The sequence below is a fragment of the Corvus hawaiiensis genome, chromosome 7, assembly GCF_020740725.1.
Source record: "Corvus hawaiiensis isolate bCorHaw1 chromosome 7, bCorHaw1.pri.cur, whole genome shotgun sequence".
In the NCBI taxonomy this organism is placed as follows: Eukaryota; Metazoa; Chordata; class Aves; order Passeriformes; family Corvidae; genus Corvus; species Corvus hawaiiensis.
This window is the reverse complement of record NC_063219.1, coordinates 1,405,143-1,427,152: the sequence shown is the minus strand read 5'-3', so window position 1 is coordinate 1,427,152 and position 22,010 is coordinate 1,405,143. Positions and strand designations below refer to the sequence as shown.

The following is a 22,010-nucleotide window of genomic DNA, read 5'->3' as shown; positions in this document are numbered from 1 at the left end:
GACCCGCAGAGATTATTCTGGAAAAACAATTCTTTAGATGCTACGGCAGGAGGAATAAAAATAGCTGAACACACGAACCGGCCTCCCTGGCAGCACAAATAATGCCGAGTGCTTCTAGCACAGGGAAAATGAAGCCTGTAGCAGGAAACAGAGGGAATCCCTACACAAAAGAAGGAAATTTGGGAAGAATGACTAAGCTAGGAGAGGAAACTAGGTGCTGTGGCTGGCTGCTAGCATTGATGCTCTCAAAGCATCAATGTGTGTGTAGAGCAGGGCACAACATCCCAGGATAGCCGACATTCCTGGAAGAGCAGGGCTCCTGGGATCTCCCTGGGGCTTTGGGGACAGGGCCTCTGAGAGGTCAGGTGAAGAATGGAGTGGGATGAAAACAGGGAATGCCTTTACATGCCAACCTGGGAAGTGCTTGCACCTGGGTGACATCAAGGTGATTTATGAGGGAAGCCCAATTAAGGCTGCTGGAAGCTGTTTTTCCCGGGAGGAATGATGACAGGAGCAGAGCTTGCTGGCTCCTGCAGCCTCCTGTGGGCGCCTGCCCTGCGCTCTGAGCCTCTCCTTGCAAGAGGCACCAAGGAGCCCACAATGAGCAAATACACCTCTGATCCATTTTTCCCATCCCACCCACCCCCTCCGTGTTGTCAGCAGAGCTGCCCTCCCTTCCCAGGGCTCTCCACCCTTGGAATTCCAGGGGAGGGAAGCTGTGGGGCTTCAGCTTCGGCTTTAACCACGATTGTTCTGGGGAATAGTTTGACCTGGTGGTGAACACGGGCTCATACTTCAGAGGTGACTTGGCTGCAGCCCTCGCAGGCTTTGGGGAAGTGGGAAAAGAGATAAGAAAATGAGGAGGAGCTGGAAAACAGACCCTCACTATCTCCACCTGGAGCAAAGGAGCAGGCAGCATTGCTTGAGGCACGGATGAGACCGATGAGAAACCGCTCAGCTTCATCTGCAGCTTTGTCCTGCCAAGACATGAGCTCACCAGGGGGAATAAATTCATCCAGAGCCCCCTCCACAGCCCATTCCTGACCTTTTGGAGAGCAGCATCCCACCAGCTCAGGGGTGTCCCATAAGCAAAGACACTGGAGAATCTCCACAGCACAGCTGGTGACCCACCTTGGGCACTGCCAACCCTTCCCCTGTGTGCCAGGCTGGTCAGAACCCATTTCACCCCATCCCACTGCCTTCAGGGTGGGCTTGGCTGCTCCAGCAGAGCTCTCCAGCACAGCTCAGAGTCACCAGGCTCAGCCCCCATGACCCTCCCCTACACGGATTCAGGATTCCGAGACCTTGACCCTGCCTGGAGCAACGCTGGGATCTGCAAGGTGGAGGAGTGGCTGCGGTGTGTGGAGGCTTGGGTCAGGTCAGAGCAGGCTCCTGGCCCCGGGTCAGTGATGGATGGACATGCCAGGCCCCAGCCCAGAGGTTATCTCAGCTATTTGGGTTATTCCAGGCATCTACCTTATCTGGGATCCTGGATTGGGGAGAACAGGTTTCATCCCCACAGCCTTCACACTTTAACTTTTAGCTGCTCCTTTTCTCCTCTCTGTCAAGGAGGTAAGAGGGGGAAGTAAGATGTCCCTGTCCGTGGCAGGGGGGATGGAACAAGATGATCTCTAAGGTCCCTTCCACCCCAAACCATTCTGTGATTCCCTGAATCCATGAATTGGGCTTTGAACAGGGAGTTGCAGTTATCCCTGCAGGCTGGAAAACTCAGGCAAGGCACAGTGGGAGCCCATGGAGGAAGGGAGATGGGCTTGTGATGCTGATCCCTCTCTTCTATTTTCTCTTAAAAAAACCTTTCCCCTGATCCTTTAGGCTGGGGATGGTACCTGGGCTCTGGTCACTGCTCCCCTTCAGTCTTTTTGAATTAGAAGCCCTTCAAAGGGAGATGTTCTTTCCTCTCTACCCCCGGATATCTTTCCCAAAAGGACAAGGGTGTCTCCTGGATGAATATGAACAGGAGCACGTGGTCGGAACAGAGGCTCCAAGGCTGCCCGGGTCCCTTTGGGTTTTGCCTCTGTGGCTGGATTCTTGGATATCTCACGGGGAGTGATTCATGCCCGGGCCTTTCTCCGTGGCAGGGGTTTGTGTAACAGCTCTCTGGGATGTAAAATAAGCGCTGAGTGAGTGATGAATTCTTCCCTCACTCAGGATATTTATAGCTTTTTCTCTTGCTCCTCCAGCGAGTCACCTATTTTCGCACGGCTCGTGGGCGTTCCGTGTCAGCGAGGCTCCCGCTCCTCACCAAGGCTGGGTGAGACTGGCCAGAGGCTCCCGAGCTTCTCAGGACTGGGAAGGTGCATTTTAAGATCCCACTGTGTGTGAAATCAAGCTGAAAGCCACGAGACCATGCAGTTCCCTCTTTATTTTCCGTGGCTCCAAGGGTCGTGTTTCCCACCTGCTCCTCCCCAGACGGGGCAGGCTCACGTTTTCCTCCTCACTTTGCACGGGAGCTGGCTCTCGGTATCCTGCTGTGGATTCACTGGGATTCTATTGGGATCACCTCGATTGGGATCACCTCTATTGGGATCATCTCTCCCAGGGTGCACCAGCTCTGACCAGACCAGGTGGGATGAGATCCAGAGCGTCTGGTGTGGGTTTGTCACCACCCTCATGGTCCCACATGATGTGGATTAATATGGATTTTCACCAGGAGCTTATTCCTACTCCCGTGTCCCAAAAAATGTGTCTGGATACTTGTTTTCACCTGGAGGGCTCAGGAAAGAGGAGCAGGTCACCAGCTCCGTCGCCAAGATGTCCATCCTTTCATCCATCCGTCCATCCATCCATCATCTCCCTAAGCCAGGAGCAGGACGGGTGGACATGCAGGGTCATGTGGAAAGCTGGAGCCACAGGGATGAACGCTTGCACAACAGAGCTTCCAGCCTTAGGGAGGGGGTCTCCTGTCGAAGCAGAAAAATGATGACAGGTTTTAAAATCCTTCCTTTGCAAGGAGAGTTTTGCATCTCCTCCATCTTCCACGAAGGAACAATATTAAAACAAAATAGACTAAAACTGGAGCAAAATGGTATTTTGAGGGCTTTTTTTCTATACCTAACCCACTGCTTCTGGTTTTTCCCCCCACATTTTCCTTTTTTGTTGTTGTTTTGTTGGGTTTTTTTTACACAGAGGAAAAGCAAGTGACTCCCCCCACTGAGGATACTTTCAGCTCCCCTTTCCCTGGCCATCCTCCCTCTCCAGGCTGCTCCAGAGCCCAGGTTATCCCTCAGCTCCCCCCTCCCTCTGCCCGGGGTGGGGGGGGTTGTTCCTGGTACCATCCTCCTGCAGCTCTGTGCACTTGTGCCCTCCTCCTCTTCCCACAGCCTGATTTATGGGGTTTATCTTCCCCTTTTACACCGCACCTGATTGCCGTGACCTCTGCTCCCTGCATAGCTTGGATTCCTCAGGGAGGGGTGTGGGCCACCGGGAAGGGCTTTCTCCTTCCCTGGGTCACCCCGGATGCCACCAAGGGGTCCCTTCAGCCACCTCCATCCTCTGCCCAGGTGGCTGGGGAATGAGGGGGGGTCTCCCTGTCCTTGAGCTCATGGCAGAGAAAGCAACAACGGGGTCTTCCCCTTCCCTGGGAATGTGCTGCTCCCCCCAGCCCACCCCAAAATCTCATCTGTCTCCCTTCCTGGAGCTGGGGAGATGTGCTGGACTTGCCCTGGCATAGGGTGTGATGGGGTCAGGGAGAGGTCAGTGGCACCGGGACAGGGATCTTGGTTTTCCAGTTCTTCCTTTTCCCTTCCCAGCCCCTGTGCAGGATCTCTCAGGTACATGGGGACTCACCTGGTAGAGCCAGGGCTACTCAGACAATGAGGGCTGGAGAATATCCCAAATTCCTGAGGGTGCTCCTGCTTGTCCGTGCTGGCAGCTTTCCCGTGGGCCGGATCCATCTGCCACCCCACCCAAAAAGAACCATTTTGGAGGTGCAGCAGCTGCAGCTCCCTTGGGGAATGCTCCTCTTCCCTGGGGACTTGGGCAGCAGCCGGGATTGTCCCTCCCTGGCGCCTCTCTGTCCGGCTCCTGGGGATGGATCAGCCAGGGCTCAGGCTGAGGCTGGGACACAGATTAATTAATTAATCATCACCCTCCATCCCTGGTTGCCCTTCCCTCCAACGAGCCCGAGGGTGAGCAAGAGTGGGGTCTGTGGGAATCGCGCTTCCCCGGGGGTTAAAGTCTCCCAGGAGAGAGCGAAATGGAGTTTAATTTATTGAGTCTGCAAACAGTGGCAAGAACACCCCCACTGCAACCAGGGACGTGACATGAGGGTGCAGGGATCCGAGGCTTTTTCCATCTGGGAAATGCACCTCGGCTTTGTCACCGCACCAGGACAAAGGTTTAGGGCCAGATCTGCACTGGATGTCTCTGGTGCCAAGAATGAGAGCGGGCAGTGTTTGGGTTATTTAGGATGGGTCTCACCAGACCGTCTGCCAACAGGGGTTTCCCACACTTGCTGGTGCTAAAAGGCTCCATTTTTCCTCGGGAAAGGAGCAGGAGAACGTGTGATTTTTCACTCGGCACTTCAGGAATTTCGAGGTTCTCAGGACAGTGATTAGAGTTACTTATTATAGACACAGTGGTGGGGTGCAGCTTCCCAAGTGGGGAGCTTCAGGACAGGGACAGGCTGAAACCTCTGGGAGAACGGGGTTTTGTCTCCAGCTCTGATGGGGCCTCGTGGGTGGGAAACCTCAGCCTGCTGGGGCTCGGTCACTGCAGTCACCCTCTGTTTCCCCTGACTGCCCTGCATTACTTCTTAGGACAACGTTTGATGCAACTTCTGCTGTTAGAAGGGGCAGAACCACTTCCAGCAAGCTGTTGCAAAACCCCAAAACAGGAATAAAACTCAGGAGTTCATTTTTAGTCTGCTCGTTTTTTGGTTTTGTTTTTTTAAAATGCTAAGTCCTGGCTTCTTTCCAATCTGCTGCATCACCCAGGAGGCTGCAAAGTTCCCCTTCCGACATCTGAGAAGGAAGGTGGGCATGAAAAGTCACCCCCCAGGACATGGAACTCGTGCTAAACCACGAAATACCACCAAACTTTGGATAAAATTCCTGGCAGCTGGCATCACATGGAGGAGCTGGCACTTAAGGGAAGGCAAGAGGCAGAGCCCTCATGATTGTCCCTGCATTAATCCCCTGTGCAGCTGGGCAGGAGGGGATCTTGGCGGAGGTGTTTGGCACAGGAATGTGACCTGGAACACTGGGAATGCTGGAGCCGAGCTCGGAGGGTCTGGATTTCACCTGGAACACGAGCATTTGGAACCATGGCCAGGCTAGGAGGTGCCCTGGCCTACGTGAGTGGTTCGTGGTGATGATTGATAGCAACCTGTGATGCCTTAAGAGGCCTCCTAGAAACAGAGACTGGACAGGAGTAAGGGAATAAAAGAGGTATTTATTTGAAAGGCCTTCAAAGGTACCCCCTGGGGGCCAGAGGCTACTGCTAAGATGGACCCCAAGATGGACAACAGGTCCTGGCACAGCCTCCAGCAGCAGGGAGAGGAGCTGAGGGGGTGTAACCACACTTGCAGCAGGGGGGTACAGGTGTCTGGGGAAATGATGCTCCAAGGGCTGGAGCCCCTCTGGAGCCGGGCTGGGAGAGCTGGGGGTGCTCACCTGGGGAAGAGAAGGCTCCAGGGAGAGCTCAGAGCCCCTTGCAGGGCCTAAAGGGGCTCCAGGAGAGCTGCAGAGGGACTGGGGACAAGGCACGGAGGGACAGGACACAGGGAGTGGCTTCCCACTGCCAGAGGGCAGGGCTGGATGGGATCTTGGGCAGGAATTGTTCCCTGGGAGGGTGGGCAGGCCCTGGCACAGGGTGCCCAGAGCAGCTGGGGCTGCCCCTGGATCCCTGGCAGTGCCCAAGGCCAGGTTGGACATTGGGGCTTGGAGCAGCCTGGGACAGTGGGAGGTGTCCCTGCCCATGGCTGGGATGGGATAAGCTCTAAGGTCCTTCCAACCCAAATCTTTCCATGATTTTGTGATTCTGATATTCTCCTCCTGGGAATGGTTGCCATGGGGCTTCCCTGTGTTTTGGCTGATGTGGTGCTTGTTGCTGTATCCATGGATTTCCTCAGTCCTGCCCGCAGGAATTCGAGTTTGTGTTTCTCCCTCCTCCTCCCAGGCTGCACTAAGATCGTGTCTGACGAGCAGCCTGGCTGGGAAAATGGGATTGGGATTGATTTTGTTGCCTGCAGCCGCTGCTGGTTGGAGATTCTGCCACTGTTTTGTTTTAGAAGTCGATCTCCTTGTAATTCTTCCACAGTGAGCAAGAGCTTTCCCTCTAAGACATTAGGCCTGGCCTGAGCACTCTGGGCTTAAAACTGAATTTTTCACGCTGTCCTTGTCTCACAGAACTCGCTGCATCCAGCCTGGCCAGGACTGAGGGTTCATTCCCTCTTCTTGCTTCCCGTTTCTCCTGCTGCAGGGAAAGGGACTCTCCCATCCCTCCTGCTTGGGATGTCCCCCTGGAGCTGCTGGAAAAGATCTCCCACGCCTTGCTAATCCCCAGGGAGGCGAGAGCACCCTGAAGCAAGGCCTTGTGTCATCAGGGCAGCCTGAAAATCACCTGGAAAACTGACATGGAAAGCCTGAAGCAAACCACTGGGAATTAGATTTTCTGGGAAAGGAGGGGCCAAACCTGCAGGGAATGGGATTTGAGGGACTTGCTGTCTCCACTACAGCTTGTGCATGTCCAGAGCTTGTTTGGGAGCAATTAAGGCAGTGTCTTTGGCAGAGTAATTAATGGTAATTAAAGGCACGTTATCCGTGGATGTGTTGTTGGGGATGGAGTGAGGAATTCAGGGCTAGGCTTAAGCTCTCCCTGCTGTGAAAAGACACAGATCAGTCCCTTTTGAGATGGAGAGAGGGGGGGAAAGAAAATATCTGAGCCTTGTAGAAATTCCCCTGAGATATTTCCCCAACCACACCTGAAGCTGCCAAGGTTCCTCTCAGCCAAAAAGGCAAATTTTAAGGATTTTCTTTTCAGAGTTGTGCCAAACGGCACAAAGCTCCCAGGCCTTTTCCTGCAGTCAGAGATCCCCTGGTGTTTCAGGTAATAAATCTGTTTATTGGAGCTTTTCTTCTGCCATGACACCTCTCACAAGTTCTGTGTTTGCCCTTGCTAGGGTTTTTCTGTGGAAAAAAAAAACCCAAATAAATGTGTCAGGGCTTCTGGTTTGTGCCAGCACCAGGAGGGTTTTGGAGAGGAGTCACTACTGGAAGTTGGAGCTGGATTTCTGCTGTGCTCCCAAGGACCAGCCTGCAGGGAAAAGCCGGGCTAGAATCTGCAAAGGAATCCATGTTTAGGGGGGATTTGGGGGGAAAAGTAAATTTTGGTTGGGTTTTTTTTTCCCTGTTCAGCAGTTGCATCCATAAAGCACAAGGGAGGACTCGGGAAGGTCCCCACGTGGATTAATCCACCTGGGATAATCAGGAATAGCTCTGCTGGGTAGGGCAAAGCCTCAGGAGCAGGGCTGAGGGGAATGAAAGACAAACTCCTTTTGCCTGCTGCTCTCCCTCTCCTTATTATCCACACAGAAATCACTCACATTCTTTGCAAGCCGGGTCTTGCCTCGACTCAAGGAGCTCAGATCATCAGAAATACAACAGTTTTCCTTCACGTTTCCTGACCAAAGAAGCTCCAAGCGGGCAGGAGGTTGGGAGCAGGGGGGGGAACGGGATAGGGTATCTCCTGCTGCCCTTTCTGAGAGTTTCCTGGGATTCCTGGGCTGTCACTGCTGGAATTTCTGAGACAACAGCCCCAGCACGGAGAATACGCCCTGTGCCTTGGCCACATTTCGAGGCAGATTTCACGACACACCTTTAATAATGCAGAATTCCTCTAAAAATTCCCAGTAAAGAGGGAACGTGCTCCATTCCAGCAACGTTGCCTCAGCATTACCCAAACACTCAAGACCACTGCAGCTCCTTCTTTCCCCCCCTCGCCGTGGCACTTTGCCACCAGCATTCCCATGGAATGGCTCCTTTTTCGATGAATCCTCGGGTGGTTTTTTGTTTTTTTGGATGGCCAGGGAAGAGCAGCACTGGCTGCTTTCCAAGCAGCTGCAAGGTTTGCACAGGGGCCTCTCTCCCCCCATGCCCTGGTTAATGGATCACCAAGACATGACCTGGCTGAGTCTGCCGGGAACAGGGGCTGGATAAAAAACCACTCCAGGGGCAACGTTCCCACTTCAGGGCTTGCTGGGAATTTTGGGGCAAACAGACCCCTCAAAACACCTCATTCTAACCCCCCCAAAAAAAGCATCCCTGCCACCTCCAGCTGAGACCCTGAGTTTCTTATCCCAGAGCAGAAACGGGATAATTTAAGGGGAACATGGATAAGTCACAGAGATCTGTGATTGCCTCCATGAACACATCCATGGGGAGGGGGGGAAGGCTGCTGGAGTTAATGGATAACCCAGGATGGGGAAAGCTGTGGGCTGGAAATGCCAATCACACCAGGAGAAATACAGAACTGTAGAGTTGGAAAAGGCCTCTGAAATCACAGAGTCCAAATGCCCCCCCCAGAACTGCCCAGGTCACCGCTAAACCGTGTCCCCAAGTGCCACATCCACACCTTAAAGCTCCTCTTCAAGAGGGGCAGGAGGAGCAAAGGGAATATTTCAATATATCCTTCCCTGTCTGCAATTTTATGCCTGCATAAAACGATAGATAAATATAATTATATAAATGTTATCATTCTAGGATGATGTGGTAACATTTTATAATTGTAAAATGGTATCATTTTAGGATTATCATTATAGAAATGATAAAACATCGTTTATAATTCTATTTTCTAATGATAATTTATGTCTGGTTTATACGTATTTTATATCTATAAACCAGAACATGGATGGCATGTAAGCACACATATATAAATATACAGAAATAGATCTATTTTATATATTATATATATTATATATTAAATATTATATATGTTATATAAGATGTTAATTATATATTAATATATAATTAATAGATACTTAATATATAATTAATATATAATGAATGTACAACGTATATTAATATATAATATATTAATAAATAATATATAATATATACCATATAATCTATAATATATATTATATAATATATGATATATAATATATAATACATAATATATAATATATGATATATGATATATAATACATAATATATAATATATAATATATAATATATGATATATATTATATTTTATATAATATATAATATATACTATATACTATATAATAGTAACATAACATTATAACTATATATATTATATTATAGATTATATATTAAATATAATATATTATGTATTATATTTATTATATATAAATATAATACAATTATAATTTTTATACATATATAAAAAAATATATATATCTTTCTAAAACCCCCACACATCCACAACTCCTTTGGGAGTAATTCCAGATAAAGAACCCAAACATCTCCGTGGTCTCAGCAGACACAGCCCCACCTTCTCCCTCCCCTCTTCCCTCCTCACCCTCTCCCTTATCCAGCTAAAAATAAAGGAGCCTTGGGCACCCCAGTCTCCCGTGGGCCACTGGATGATAAATATCAAGCCTTGGTGTCAGTGACCCATCCCCAGGGCTGGGAGCACCAGCCTGTGTCCCTCTGCATCCAGAGGCATCCACGGGATGAGGGCGTTGCTTACGGACCCCAAATCCTCCTCTGCCGGGCTTCCCCTTGTCCAGAGCTAAGCCAGTCCTCAGAGGTTCAAAACCCTCAGGCCACAGTGAGAAAACTCCAGCAGGACTCATTTCTTCCCCCTGCCCCCCGACCTCCCGATGGGTTTATGGCCCCCAAATTCTCCCCATGCTCACAGCAGGACTTCCTCGCCAGCAGTAATGCTTGGATTTCCCCCACTGCCCCCCAGCAGCTCCCTGGGACATGGAAAATGCTGATGCTCAGGTGTAAGAAATAGTTTGAGGCCTCCACACCTGCTCTGCTCTCACAGGGGGAAGAAGGACGGGGTTATTTGTTCCTGCAGGAGGTTCTGCGGCTGATGAGGGACAAATTCTCAGCTCTTTGGACTCTTTGCATCACAGCCCCGTGATGAAGAACGGGCAGCACCTCCCGAGAGGCTGGGCTGGCTGGGAAGATGTTTGGTGCCAGGATCTGCAGGGAAAACTGGCAGGGGATGATTTTAAGCCGTGCTTGCCACCTCATTCCCAGTCTGAGCCACTCTGGAGCTGCTGGAAGTGCCAGAAGGACCACAGCAGGTCCCAGGGCTGGGCAGAGGCAGCAGAAGTCTCCCCACCTCTCTGGGACTGCCAGAGAGGCCATTCCTGGGAGAGAAGGGCCTGTCCAGACACACAAGGAAGGACGAAGGCCATTTCTTCTGGAAATGTGGCTGTGGATGGGGAACAGCCAAGCACAGGCTCCAAGGAGGAATTTAGGAAGAAACTCTTGGCTGTGAGGGTGGGCAGGCCCCGGCACAGGGTGCCCAGAGCAGCTGGGGCTGCCCCTGGATCCCTGGCAGTGCCCAAGGCCAGGTTGGAGCAGCCTGGGATAGTGGGAGGTGTCCCTGCCCATGGCAGGGGGTGGAATGGGATGAGCTTTAAGGCCCTTCTAACCCAAACTATTTTGGAATTCTGTGAGGAATGGTGTGTGGGTCGTGGGTTGTTACTTTTGGGGATTATTTCTCCCCAGCACCCATTGTCCTCTTCCTAAGCGACCAGGTGTTTTCCAAGGATTACTGGGAAGAGGATGGAAACCTGCAGCACTGCCATTCCCTCCCCAGCCTCTGGACATTTCCAGCGGGCAGCAGAAGGGTGGGGAAGCTGCCAAGGAGCTGAGAGGGCCCCCTTTGTTAGGGAGGGCCTTTGTTAGGGGCTATTTAACCATTAACCAGCACAACACTCGCCCTGTGTTCCCAGTTCCCACTGCCACGCTGGGCCCCCACCTCTGTGTGTGTGGGCATTGCAGAGTCCTGAGCTGCTCCCAGCCCTGGAGACGTGGCCTGGCACAGCGTTCTGGTGGCGACAGGAGCCTCTGTGCCGCCCCTCTGCCCGCAGGCAGCCCGCAGGTGTGGGGTCAGGGCGTTGGGACGGGTTGTTAACTTCCCTCTTGCAGCCATAACTCGGAGGACATGGATGGAGGGGTTCAGAGAGCTCAGAAATGAAGCCTGGAGCTGCTGGGAGCTGAAGCGAGGCGCTCAGGCAGCCCTGATGCAGCCATGGCACAGCAGGAGGACCTGGATCTGCAGGAATCTCCCCCTCAACCCTCAACCTTCAACCCCTTTTCCCCACCTTTCCCCAACCCCCTTTTTTTTTTTCAGGGACAATCCTGCAGGTTTAGCATCTTTACCAAGGGGATCTGAGAATCACACCAGTCCCAAGGGATTTTTGAAGCTGAGGGAGTAAGAAGAATGCTGGCAATTTCCTGATATCCCTGTGGAAAAGAAGTCTGGGGCAAGTTGGGTGATGTGACCAAGGTTAGGCAGGAGTCTAAAAATCCTGCATTTAGGCCCAGCTTTGCATCCTGCTCTCTTCCTGGCAGCAGAATACAGATTTGGATGCAAGGCCAGGTGGGATCAGGAGCTTTGGGAGTGCCTGTTTCCCCAGTCCCCATCTTTTGGGAATGCTCCAGCACCATGGGATCATGAGAACCTCTGTCAGCTGCGAGCAGCTGCAAAATCTGGGTACCGATGGGCTGAGCAATAAAAATAATCCCAGAATCCCAGAAAGGTTTGGGTTGGAAAAGACCTTAAAGCCCATCCCATCCCACCCCTGCCATGGGCAGGGACACCTCCCACTGTCCCAGGTTGCTCCAAGCCCCATCCAACCTGGCCAGGAACATTTCCAGGGATCCGGGGGCAGCCACAGCTTCTCTGGGCACCCTGTGCCTCCCCATGCTTTTATTATTTATTTACAGATTTTATCACTATTTATTAATAAAGACACGTATTATAAGATTGTTAATATGAATACTAATCCAAATTCCCATCTATTGTATTATTCCCAATAATAAATAAGGATGACTAATAATAAATGAGAGGAATCTAATCTGAGGGCCGATGAAGAGCTGGCTGAGACACTCTCTGCCCTCCTCACAAATTCCTGCCATGCTTCCAGCATTTCGGGAAGCTGTGGGATGCCATCAGTCAGGGAGGGAGGACAGGGGGTCATTCTGGTCACCCAGGGGGTGTCCAGGCTCCAGAGCTCGCCTTCCAGCAGTGGTTTAATGTCACTGCTGGAGAGTCTGATGGGCTTGGTGAGCTTTCCTCCCTGGAATCTCACACCAGTGTCTGAGGGAAGCAAACACAGGCTAAGCTGAAATAAACAGTATGGTTTATTCGAGCAAATATTCCCAGGCTGAGCTCTCCATATCCCACCATCCTCGTGCTGAAATGTCTCAATTTTGCTCTGCCAGTCCAGCACAAGCCTTTTTTGGTTTTTTTTGGCACGGAGTGTGTGCAAAGTGCCAAAAGTGCCTCGCAGCAGTGGTCTTGTGCTGCTCACACAAATGACTTGGGGTAATTCCCCCCAAGAAGAAGCTCCAGGATGGAGCTGCCTGAAGCAAAGCAAACAATGTTTGAACCACTGTGGAGGTGGTTTTTTTCCTTCTTCTGGCAGTGGTTTCTAGGCTGTTTCTTGGTGATGGTCATCCTCAGGCCACCCAAAATTGGGCCAGAAGCACCTGGCGCCGTGCAGGAGCCGCCACGCTCCAAGGAAGCAGCACCCCGCGGATTGCATTAACCAGGATGATCCTTTTAAAGGTCCTTGCTCGGGAAGCAAATCCCGTTTGAAATAAAGCAGAGGGATTTAGCTTAACGAGGCAAAGCCAGGGAAGAGAGGGAGAAGGAGCTGTGCGGCTGACGCAGCACGAGGCGAGGCAGAACCTGCAGCTGAGCGGCTCCCGGCCTGGAGGAGACGTCGGGAAGCTGCGTGCATGGAAAAGTGGGGTACACCAAGCTGGCGAGGCTGCCTTGTCCATGGGATCACTGGGAGATCACTCAGCAGCCCTCCTTGGTGGCCTTCGGAGAGGGGGGGTCTGCCAGGGACCAGCAGAGGAGCAGCAGGGCACACACACACACACTGGTGGCTCATCTCTGCTTATTCCTGTCCTGACCCCGTCTCCCGCTGCTCCCAGCCCTGATCCATCCTCTCCTGCCCTTTGGAATGTTCCAGCTCCTTCTCAGCCGATGCAGCCCCCCAGCTGCTCCCTCACTGCTCTTCCTCCCGTGCAGGGGCAGCATCCCTGGGCACTGCCCGGCGGCCCCAGGTGCCACCGTGGTCCCCAAACCTCTTGCTGGGGACTGTTTGGCCTCTCTGCCCGCCCGGGGAGGTGGCACAGCCCCATCCATCAGGGCCAGCGCTGCCTCGGGGCGCCGCAAGGTCAGCAGCAGCCCCTTGCGCTACGTTCTCATGACAACCGGCCCAAACGCCGCCTCCTCCCCGCTGACAGAAGCGCTCTCCGGCCAGCAGCACAGGCTGCTCCCAGGAGGATGCCCGTCCTTGCCGCTGGGAGCTTCGCTGGCCACAGGGCACGGCCCTTCCCGCCCCTTCCCCCGCACTTCGGGAGAAATCCCAGCTCCACGGCTCTGTGGGAGCGGGTAGATCCAGCTGCAGGGTCACACACACCTGCTCGCAGCCTCTCAAACGCGCAGCCCAAACCCTGGCAGCTGCTTCTGTTCCCCCACCGCGGGGAAAGGGATGGTTCCCCCTTTCAACCAGGAGGAAACCCCCCCCAGCTCCATGTGGTGCCCAAAGTCCAGCTGCCCTGGCGCCCAGATAAGCCCAGGGACACGATGTCAGCGTGCACACCTCCATGCCAGCTGGAAAATCCCCAAAAATCAGCTGCTGCCCGGTGGGGTCGGTGAGGACAAGTCCCTTCGGGCTGAGGAAGGTGCGGGCACTGCAGCATCCACTGCTGGGCTTTCAGATCCATGGAAGCAGGAGGAGCACACGGTGTCCCATGGAAAATGGGGCCAGAGCATGGTCAGGAGCATCTTCAGGAGCACCGGAGCGTGTGGCAGAGGGACAGGAGCCCGTCGGTGATGCTCTGTGTGAGGAAGGAGCTGCACCTTCCAGAGGCTCCCCGCAGGGCCAGGGGACAGCTGAGCAACCCACAACTCCATCCCGGAATGCCGCGGTCCAGGGAGTTGTGAGCCTTGACAGCAGCGCAGCAGCTGCAGCGCTGGGTAAGCCTTGAGGTTCAGAGAATCATGGAATCTCCTGAGCTGGAAGGATCCACAAGGATCCAGTCCAGCCCCTGGCCCTGCACAGACCCCCCCACCACTCCCAGCCTGGGCGTCCCTGGCAGCGCTGCCCAAACGCTCCTGGAGCTCTGGCAGCCTCGGGGCCGTGCCCATTCCCTGGGGAGCCTGGGCAGTGCCCAGCAGCCTCTGGGGGCAGAACCTTTCCCTGAGATCCAACCTAACCCTGCCCTGGCACAGCTCCAGCTGTTCCCTGGGTCCTGTCACCCTTCAGAGCCCCCAAACCCTGATCCCACACGGCAGATCCCACACCACATCCCCTCACCCAGACACTGCACACCCCACAAACCTCGGGCAGGGTGAGAACTCCCCGAGCCCTTCCAAGTCTCACTTTCACAAGTCGGGCCCATCATTTCCCCTCTGGCTGCCTTGTCATCATTAAAAAAACAAAACAAACCAGAAAGAAAAAGTCATTTACCACCCAGCTCCACCGCTCCCCTGCGAAATGTCACCCTGGGTTTCCTGTGTCAGCAGCCACCCAGGAGCAGAGGCAGCCTCGAGCTCTGTCTGCAGCATCCCGTTCCGCGGTGGTGCTTTAACCCCTGCAGACCTGGCTCTCTGCCGCCGCTGCCGCTTGCCCGAGGCCGCCCGTTTAAAAAAAAAAAAAAAGCCACGCTGAGCAAAAATGGGAACTTTCTCTCTGCGTGATCGCTCCCGGAACGTGGATTGGAAATCAGAGGAGGTGGTGGAACAAACCCCCTCTCCCCCCAAAAAGCGTCTTCCTCTCTCACAGACAGCAGCAGAGATGCTGAGACGTCAAGTGACCTGCAAAAGGGCTCCGATTTCATGAAGCAGCAAATTATGGATGTCCCCCATGTCCTAGCGGGCTGCTACGTGACAGAGCCGTGACACTGGATCCTCGGCAGGTCACTCCTCTGTCCCCTTGGCTCCTCTCTTCCAGCAGGAACCTCCTTCCAACCACCCAAAACGCAGCACTGATGTTGAGAAATAAGCAGAACACTGGGGTTTTGGTTTTTGTTTGGTTTTTCGTTTGGGTTTTTTTTTTTCTTTTTTTTTTTTTTATCAGGCCCTTTCATTGTATAAATAATTTATTTCAGTTCACAGCATTATGTCTGCATCTTAAAAAAAAAAAGAAAGAAAGAAAGAAAAAGAAAAGGAAAAAAGGAAAGACAGGAGGAACAGAGACCGACGGACAACGGCGAGGGCAGGACACGGGCAGCGGGATATCGCGGATGGGGACACGGCAAAGGGACCTGAGGGAATGAGACCTGCCAAAAAACCCCCAGGCCGTTCATCACTTGGGAAGATGCTCAACCTTGCAAAGAGCCCAGGCAGGAGCTGCTCTGCTGAGGCCCCTCTTCTTGCAGCCCACCGAGGGCGACGCTCGTCTTCACACGGGGGAGGCGGGGGGAAAGCGGGTGCTGGAACGTCACGGAAATACCACGGGAGCCGGGAGCTACTCGTTGGAAAAGTCTCTTTAATTATTGCAGAAAGCAGAGTGGCCGGCGAGGGCGCGGGCAGCGCGTCCCACCCGGCTCAGCCGAACCTTCCAGGGCTCGGCCATCTCTCCAAGGGGATGGGACAGACTCCCAGGAAGGACCCAGCTCCATCAAAGCAGCCTTTCCATGCCAGCATTCGCTAAACCAAGGCCAGCCAGGAGGTAAAACCCACCAGGAACAGCCTGCACGTGTCATTCCTAAAAGCTGGCCCCTCTGGAGCTCAACACAGCGCCCTCCCAAAACAGGGTTCATACATGTGGCTTCTGTGGCATCAAAAATAAATAATTCTTTTCTCTCTCTCTCTCTCTCTCTCTCACTTGACAGCAAGTACCAAAGTGTTGGAGGTGAAGACAAAGCAGGGAAACCCGAGGAGGCGGGAAGAGAGCCACCTGAACGGGTGGGACCAGCCCACACAAGTCGGGACTCGCGCCGGGAGCTCAAACCCCGCAAGAGGAGGAGAAGAAACACAACTCGGCTGCAGCGTTTGTTTCCTAACAAACCCCTCCCCACCCCCCGCCCCCCCCAAAAAAAACCCCAAACCCCGCTGTTTGGAAGGTGCTCGTCGCTGCAAGGGGAGGATCAACTCCCCGAAACCCCAAGGGCATTTTGCTTTTGTTTGCTCGGTGCTTTCCCCTTGGCTGCTCCGGGAAGGGGTTTGCTGGTGTGAAATCACCAGAAAATCCTGCCTGGCTCCAAATTCAACATATTTGGCCCCTGAGGGCTGCCTGCTTCAGCCCTGTGGGAAGCCAGGACCCCGGAGAGCTGGATCCCAGGCTGAAGCACAGACAGCAAGTGGATTTTGGCGCCCAGCCCCATGCAGGTCCCAAAATGTTCACCCGCAGGAGGAGGCGGCCAGGCCTGACCCTGCCCGGGCTGCTCTGCAGGCAGAGCTTGCCCATGTGGCTACTGGGCGAAGCGAGGGGCTTTTAATCGGGTTTAAATCTTTATTAAAAACCTACCACAGCCCCCCCCCCCCCCCCTTGTCTCTTCACCCCCGCCAGCTTCCCTTTCCAGCAGAGATTTTTTGCAGGCTCTCACCATCTCTGTCTGTCCGTCCATCCATCCGTCCGTCCTGCCCTGCCGTGACCCTCCCCCCCCGACTTGGCCTCCTGCCCCACTGCAGAGCAGCGCAGTGGCCAGAACCCCAAACTCTGCTTTTTTGGGGGTTTTTTTTACTGAGTAAGCCCTGGTTTGGATGGCCTCCAAAGCCGCACCTGGGAGCAGCCTGTGCGCGGGGACAACGCTCACCTGCGGGGGGCTTTGCTGCAGGAGGTGACACCAGCGAGCCTTCCTTTGAGAGATGGGGGTCCTGCACAACCCCCCCAGCGCTTCCAGCAGCGTTCACCCCAAACCCTTGGGTGGTTGGGTTTTTTTCTCCCTTTTTCCACCCTTTTTTTGAAGCAAAGAGCTCCGATCTCTGCACCATTCAGCAGCCGCTCAGCACCCCGGTGTCGCATCCCCCCCCACCCACTCCCACCCCAAAGGCTGCCCGTCCTTGCTCCGCACCCTAAAACACCAGCCAGGGTGGGTGGGTGTCCCCTTACCCATCACACCCAGCCCCCCCAAAGACGTTTCCTGCTGGTCCAACCCCCCCTCCAAGCTTTCGACGCCCCTTCCCACCGCCACCCGCGGGGGAGGGATCCAGGGATGCGGGCTGCGAGCCCCCTCCCCGCTGACCTTGCCGAGCCACGGTGCACCCGCACCCCCCCGGCAGCATCAACCCCCCGCCCCAAAATGCATGGGGGGGGCTGGCATCGACACCCCCCCGCCCCAAAATGCCCACGTTAGAGATCCAAAAGCACGCTGGGCTCCGCTCGAACGCGCTTCAACAGGGTCCTGCCCTGTTGGTTCCCCGGCACACAAAGGCTCGGTGGTCCCGGAGGATGCAGAGGGGGGGATTCACCCCGTTTTTCCATGTTTCCAGCCCAAGGGAGTCCGCATCAGACCCTCAGGAGCGGTGGGAGAGGGGAGCTCCGGGATCCGGGCTCGGCTGGCGGGAGCCGCTTTGTTATCACCACTATTGTCTGTCCTTTGGGGAAGGAGGGGGGAAAAAATGAAGAGGGAAAAACAAAACAAAACAAAACAGAAAAAGAACGATGAAACCCAAAAGAATCGCTTTGGTTCCGTCTCCCCCTCGGTTCCTTTGTCTGCTCCCCCATCCCTCCCCGCCTCGGCGGGGCTTCTACCGCTTCTTCTTCTGCTTGAGGGACTTCCTGCGCTTGAGGATCATCTCGTAGAGCTTGTCCATGCCCTCCGTCAGCCCCTCGCCGATGATGGCGCAGGCCGGCTGGATGTGGTAGGTGGTGGAAGGGGTCAGCTCGTGGAGGGCCAGCTGCTTCTCGATCTCGGCCACCGGCAGCGATTTGGGCAGGTCCTGCTTGTTGGCGATGACCAGCAGCGGGGTGCCCTGGTTCTCCGCGAACTTGGTCACCTTGTGCAGCTCCGTTTTGGCTTCCTCCAGTCGGTCCACGTCCACTGAGTCCACCACGTAGATGATGCCATCGGTGCAGCGGCTGTAGGACTTCCAGAGCGGGCGCAGCTTCTCCTGGCCGCCCACGTCCCAGAAGTGGCAGCTGATGCCCTTGGCCGTCCCGTTGCTGAGCCGGATCTTCTCCGTGTTGAAGCCGATGGTGGGCACGGTGTTGACGAACTCGTTGAACTTGAGGCGGTAGAGCACCGTGGTCTTGCCCGCCGAATCCAGGCCCAGCATGACGATGTGCAGGGACTGGAAGGCGGAGATGTTGGACGAGATGTTCCCCATGGCCACGGCTCACGGCCGCGCTCACAGCCCCGCGCCCATCCCCGCGCCGCCGGCCCGCAGCGGGGGCACGGCTCGGGGCGGCGGAGGGAGCCGGGAACAGGGGTCGGGGAGCGGGGATAAGGGATCGGGAACACGCAGCTCGGCTCCACGCGGCGGGACTGCCGACCCCCGCCCCGCCCGGCAGGAGGAGGAGGAGGGAAAGGAGGAGGAGGAAGAGAAAGAGGAGGAGAGGCGGCGGAGGAGGAGGGGCCGCGCCGCCGCCTTCCTCCCGCTCCGCCCCGCGTCCTGCCCGCATCGGCCGTGCCTGCACCGCCCCTGCCTGAGCTCTGAGCTTCACCTGCCCCTGCCTGCGCTGCTGCTCCTCGGGGACCCCCGGGAGCGCCGTCCCCCCGTGCTGGAAGCTTGGTTATCCTCACGTTTGTCATCGTGACCGACCAAAGAAAGCAGTAAAAAACCCCTTAAAAATAGTAACCAAGCCAAGGTGTGGCTGGCCCGTGCCTGGAAGCGCCCAAGGCCATACTGGACGGGGCTTGGAGCAGCCTGGGCTAGTGGAAGGTGTCCCTGCCCATGGAGGGGGTGGAATGAGATGAGCTTTAAAGCCCTTTCCAACCCAAACCATTCTGGGATTATTCATTGCACGTGAGACACCAGGAGGGACTTCCCACTGCACCAGAAGCTGCTCAGGCACAGCTCTCCAGGGACACCTGGCACCAGCGACGATTCGAGCCGGCAAGCAGGGAGCAATGCGGAGCATCTGCGTCCCCTGCAGCTGTCACAGTGTCCCAAAGCGGAGAGACGGCACCAGGGGAAAACCTCACCCTGTGCTGGATCCCGGGCTGGGCTGGCACTGGTGTTCATCACTGCTCTGAATGCCTTTTGCATCTCGTGTTTTGTAAAGGTTGGGAGTGCCCTCGACCCCTGTTAAAGCTCCTGAGGTCTCCACGGCCCCGAGCCATGGAACTTCTGTCCCAGTTACTCATAGAAAGGACCTTAAAGACCCATTTCCAACCAAAGATCCCATTTCACCCTGCTGCCATGGGCAGGGACACCTTCCACTGTCCCAGGCTCTGCTGCAAGCCCCGTCCAACCTGACCTTGGGCTCTTCCAGGCAGCCACAGCTTCTCTGGGCACCCTGTGCCAGAGCTGTTGCTTGTATTTCTGCTCTTGCTCCCGAACCAGGGTGGTTGCTACAATATCACCCATTCCCTCTTTCACAGCGTCTGTAAAATAAATATCGACTCTATGTGACAGCTGAGCCAGAAAGCCCCAGAGAAAGAAGTGCACTGCAGAAGACAGATACTGCTTTTAATTTAAGATGCTTTCACCCCTCAGCGTGCGCTGAGGATTTGTTGGGCTGGAGTGGGATCACTTCTCACATTCATATTTCATCCCGAGGATGCGTGTGGAGGCTTCGCGTGGAGAAAAGGCTACCTATTAACACGTGCCACCATTAAAAATACAGGCAGCTTGCTTTTGCAGCCCTCCGAGGTGACGCCGGGCACAGTTTTGTGGGAATCGCCATGTGGTGACAGCGGGAAAAGCGCAGGGAACTCCGTGCCCGGCATCATGCAGGTGGGAGAAACACTCCTTAAATACTCCTTAAATGCTCCTTAAATACTCCTTAAATACTCCTTGGCACGTGTGAGGCGGCATTGCCAATCCAAAAATCGAGGCACAGGCACTGGATGGGCTGGAAAATGGAAATATTTTGTGCACCAGGCTGATCCTTGAGCTGGGGTGAGCTCAGGCTTTACTCTGCCACCACGCCAAAGAAATGAGGTTCCGAGAGCACGTGGAGAAAGCTGTAAGTGATCACCTGACTCCAGGACTTGGAGTATTAAAGGAGAATAAAAAAAATTGCCAGAAATAGAAGAATAGGGTCATATCTGTGAGCGGCAGATCCGCCACTGGCACCGCTCTCATCTCCTCTGCCTGAATCGCTCCAGCCAAAGCTTCCTTAAAGGCTGCTGCGGGGGATAATCCCAAAGCAAGGGCATCCCGGGCTGCTCCCAGAATTAGTGGCTGATCTGTGTGCAGTAGCGCTGGGATTTAGGAATTTACCTTCGGGCTGGGAGCCCATGCTCGGGGCCGGGAGCGCAGGAGACGCTGTTTCAGCTCTCGCTGTTGTGCCAGGTAGCGCTCCCCGGGGAATTGCCGCTCTCCTTCCCTCCCTCCTCCTTCATCCCGCTGCTGGAAACACCTTTGAGCCTCAAGAAAAGCCACGCGGGCCACCAAAATTCTTTTCCCCGCCAGCCAAAGTCTAAAGGGGAGACTTCCCTCCTGCGCACCCCTCGTTTTTTCACGCCGGCTCTAAATAAAGGCGAGATTAGATAGCCGGGCTGATCAAACCTGGGGATGTTCTCCAAGCCGGCCTGAGGTGAGACAATCCCAAGGGGATGGAGACAAACGGGAGCGTCGCAGCGGTGAATTCTGCTGCAGCTAATGCCAGCTATCCATAAATAAGCTGCTAAGAGCTCCGCGGAATATTAAGCGCAGGAATAACAGCGTTAATCGCAGCCGAGAGGAGTCTGCCAAGCCCATTCGGTGGCAAATTTAGGGAGAGGAAACCCACCTTTTCCACAAACCCCCCGCCTCTCCCTGCTTTTCCTCCCCCATCCCCGCCCTTCCCCTCCCATCAAGGTTAAGCAGCCAAGGTTAAAGGCAGCATTAGCATCTAAATGTGCGTCTGAGGATGTGACAAAGGGACCGCGGCTGGTCCCCAACACTTCGCTCAGGCAGCGCCAAGACTGTTGCTGCCATAGTAACTGTTTTCAGACATGGCAATTATTTCTTCCCAGCTTTCCCCCATCCCACCTCCCTTCCCCCAGCTCGTCTTGCGCTTCCAACTATCTGTTTTGGTTTTGGTTTTTTTTTTCATTCTTTATCGGTTTTTTTTTTTTTTTTTAGGGGGGCAAATACAAAGGGCCCTGGAGTCCACACACATCCAGAGCTTCGGCGGCCGCGCAGGGATTATCCCTGATAGCGACTTTTAATCCGCATCCAATTAGCCCTTCATCACCCGGGCAAAACGAAACCTTGGAGCAGCAGCTCTGCCAAATCTCGTGACCCGCAGAGGGGGGGAAATCGGTCTGCAGGGAGCATCCCAACTGTTGGAGCACGCAGGATCCTCTCTCCCTGCCTTGCTCCTTCCTTCTTTGTCGCATCGCTCATGTCCCAACCTGCCGCCTTTTGTTTCTGCGTTCAGGGCACAGACAGCAGCCCGAACAAAGCGAACGGGCCGGGGCTGTAATTAGGGCTCTCCCCATTCCTGGAGATCGCGGGGATAATTCATGGCATGCCCGTGAGCAGCGCTGAGCTGCGGCGGCACCTCTGGAGCAGCCGGTGGTGGGACAAGGCACGGGAATGGGGGCTCCAGCTGGTTTAGGGGGGCTGCTCCCCTCTTCTCCCAGCGTTTTGGGGATGGGCTCTGTCCAAGCAGCTCTTTCCCGGGATAGGCAGCAATGTCTAACACCTCGCTGGGAACTCTCATCCCAGTTTGTGAGCCCTGACGGAGAGGGAAAGACCTTGGGGAGGCTTTTGGGGGTCAGCGC

At 54.6% G+C, this 22,010-nt stretch overlaps 1 protein-coding gene and 1 long non-coding RNA gene across 2 annotated transcripts in view; one reads left to right on the top strand and one right to left on the bottom strand.

Annotated features, from left to right (window-relative positions):
* The window catches only part of LOC125328996, a 28,667-nt gene extending 25,523 nt beyond the window's left edge, over nt 1–3,144 (top strand). Inside the window, exon 4 of the long non-coding RNA XR_007205002.1 lies at nt 2,202–3,144. This is a non-coding gene — a long non-coding RNA (uncharacterized LOC125328996). The remainder of the gene's footprint in view (nt 1–2,201) is intronic.
* A 12,512-nt stretch (nt 3,145–15,656) lies between these two features.
* Nucleotides 15,657–18,659, bottom strand: ARL4C (ADP ribosylation factor like GTPase 4C). The gene is made up of 2 exons (XM_048309975.1): nt 17,885–18,659; nt 15,657–17,727 (listed from the first exon to the last, which is right to left on the bottom strand). The coding sequence occupies exons 1-2, from the start codon at nt 18,457–18,459 to the stop codon at nt 17,598–17,600; spliced, it is 705 nt and encodes a 234-aa protein (XP_048165932.1). The 5' UTR covers nt 18,460–18,659; the 3' UTR covers nt 15,657–17,597.
* Between the last annotated feature and the right edge of the window lie 3,351 nt (nt 18,660–22,010).

Excerpts from the sequence above, each read along its gene's own strand:
- ARL4C (XM_048309975.1), bottom strand. The coding sequence starts at position 18,459 with ATGGGGAACATCTCGTCCAACATCTCCGCCTTCCAGTCCCTGCACATC. Across the intron at positions 17,728-17,884 it reads CTCAAGCAGAAGAAGAAGCG|GACAGACAATAGTGGTGATA; the intron begins GTAGAAGCCCCG and ends CCTTCCCCAAAG.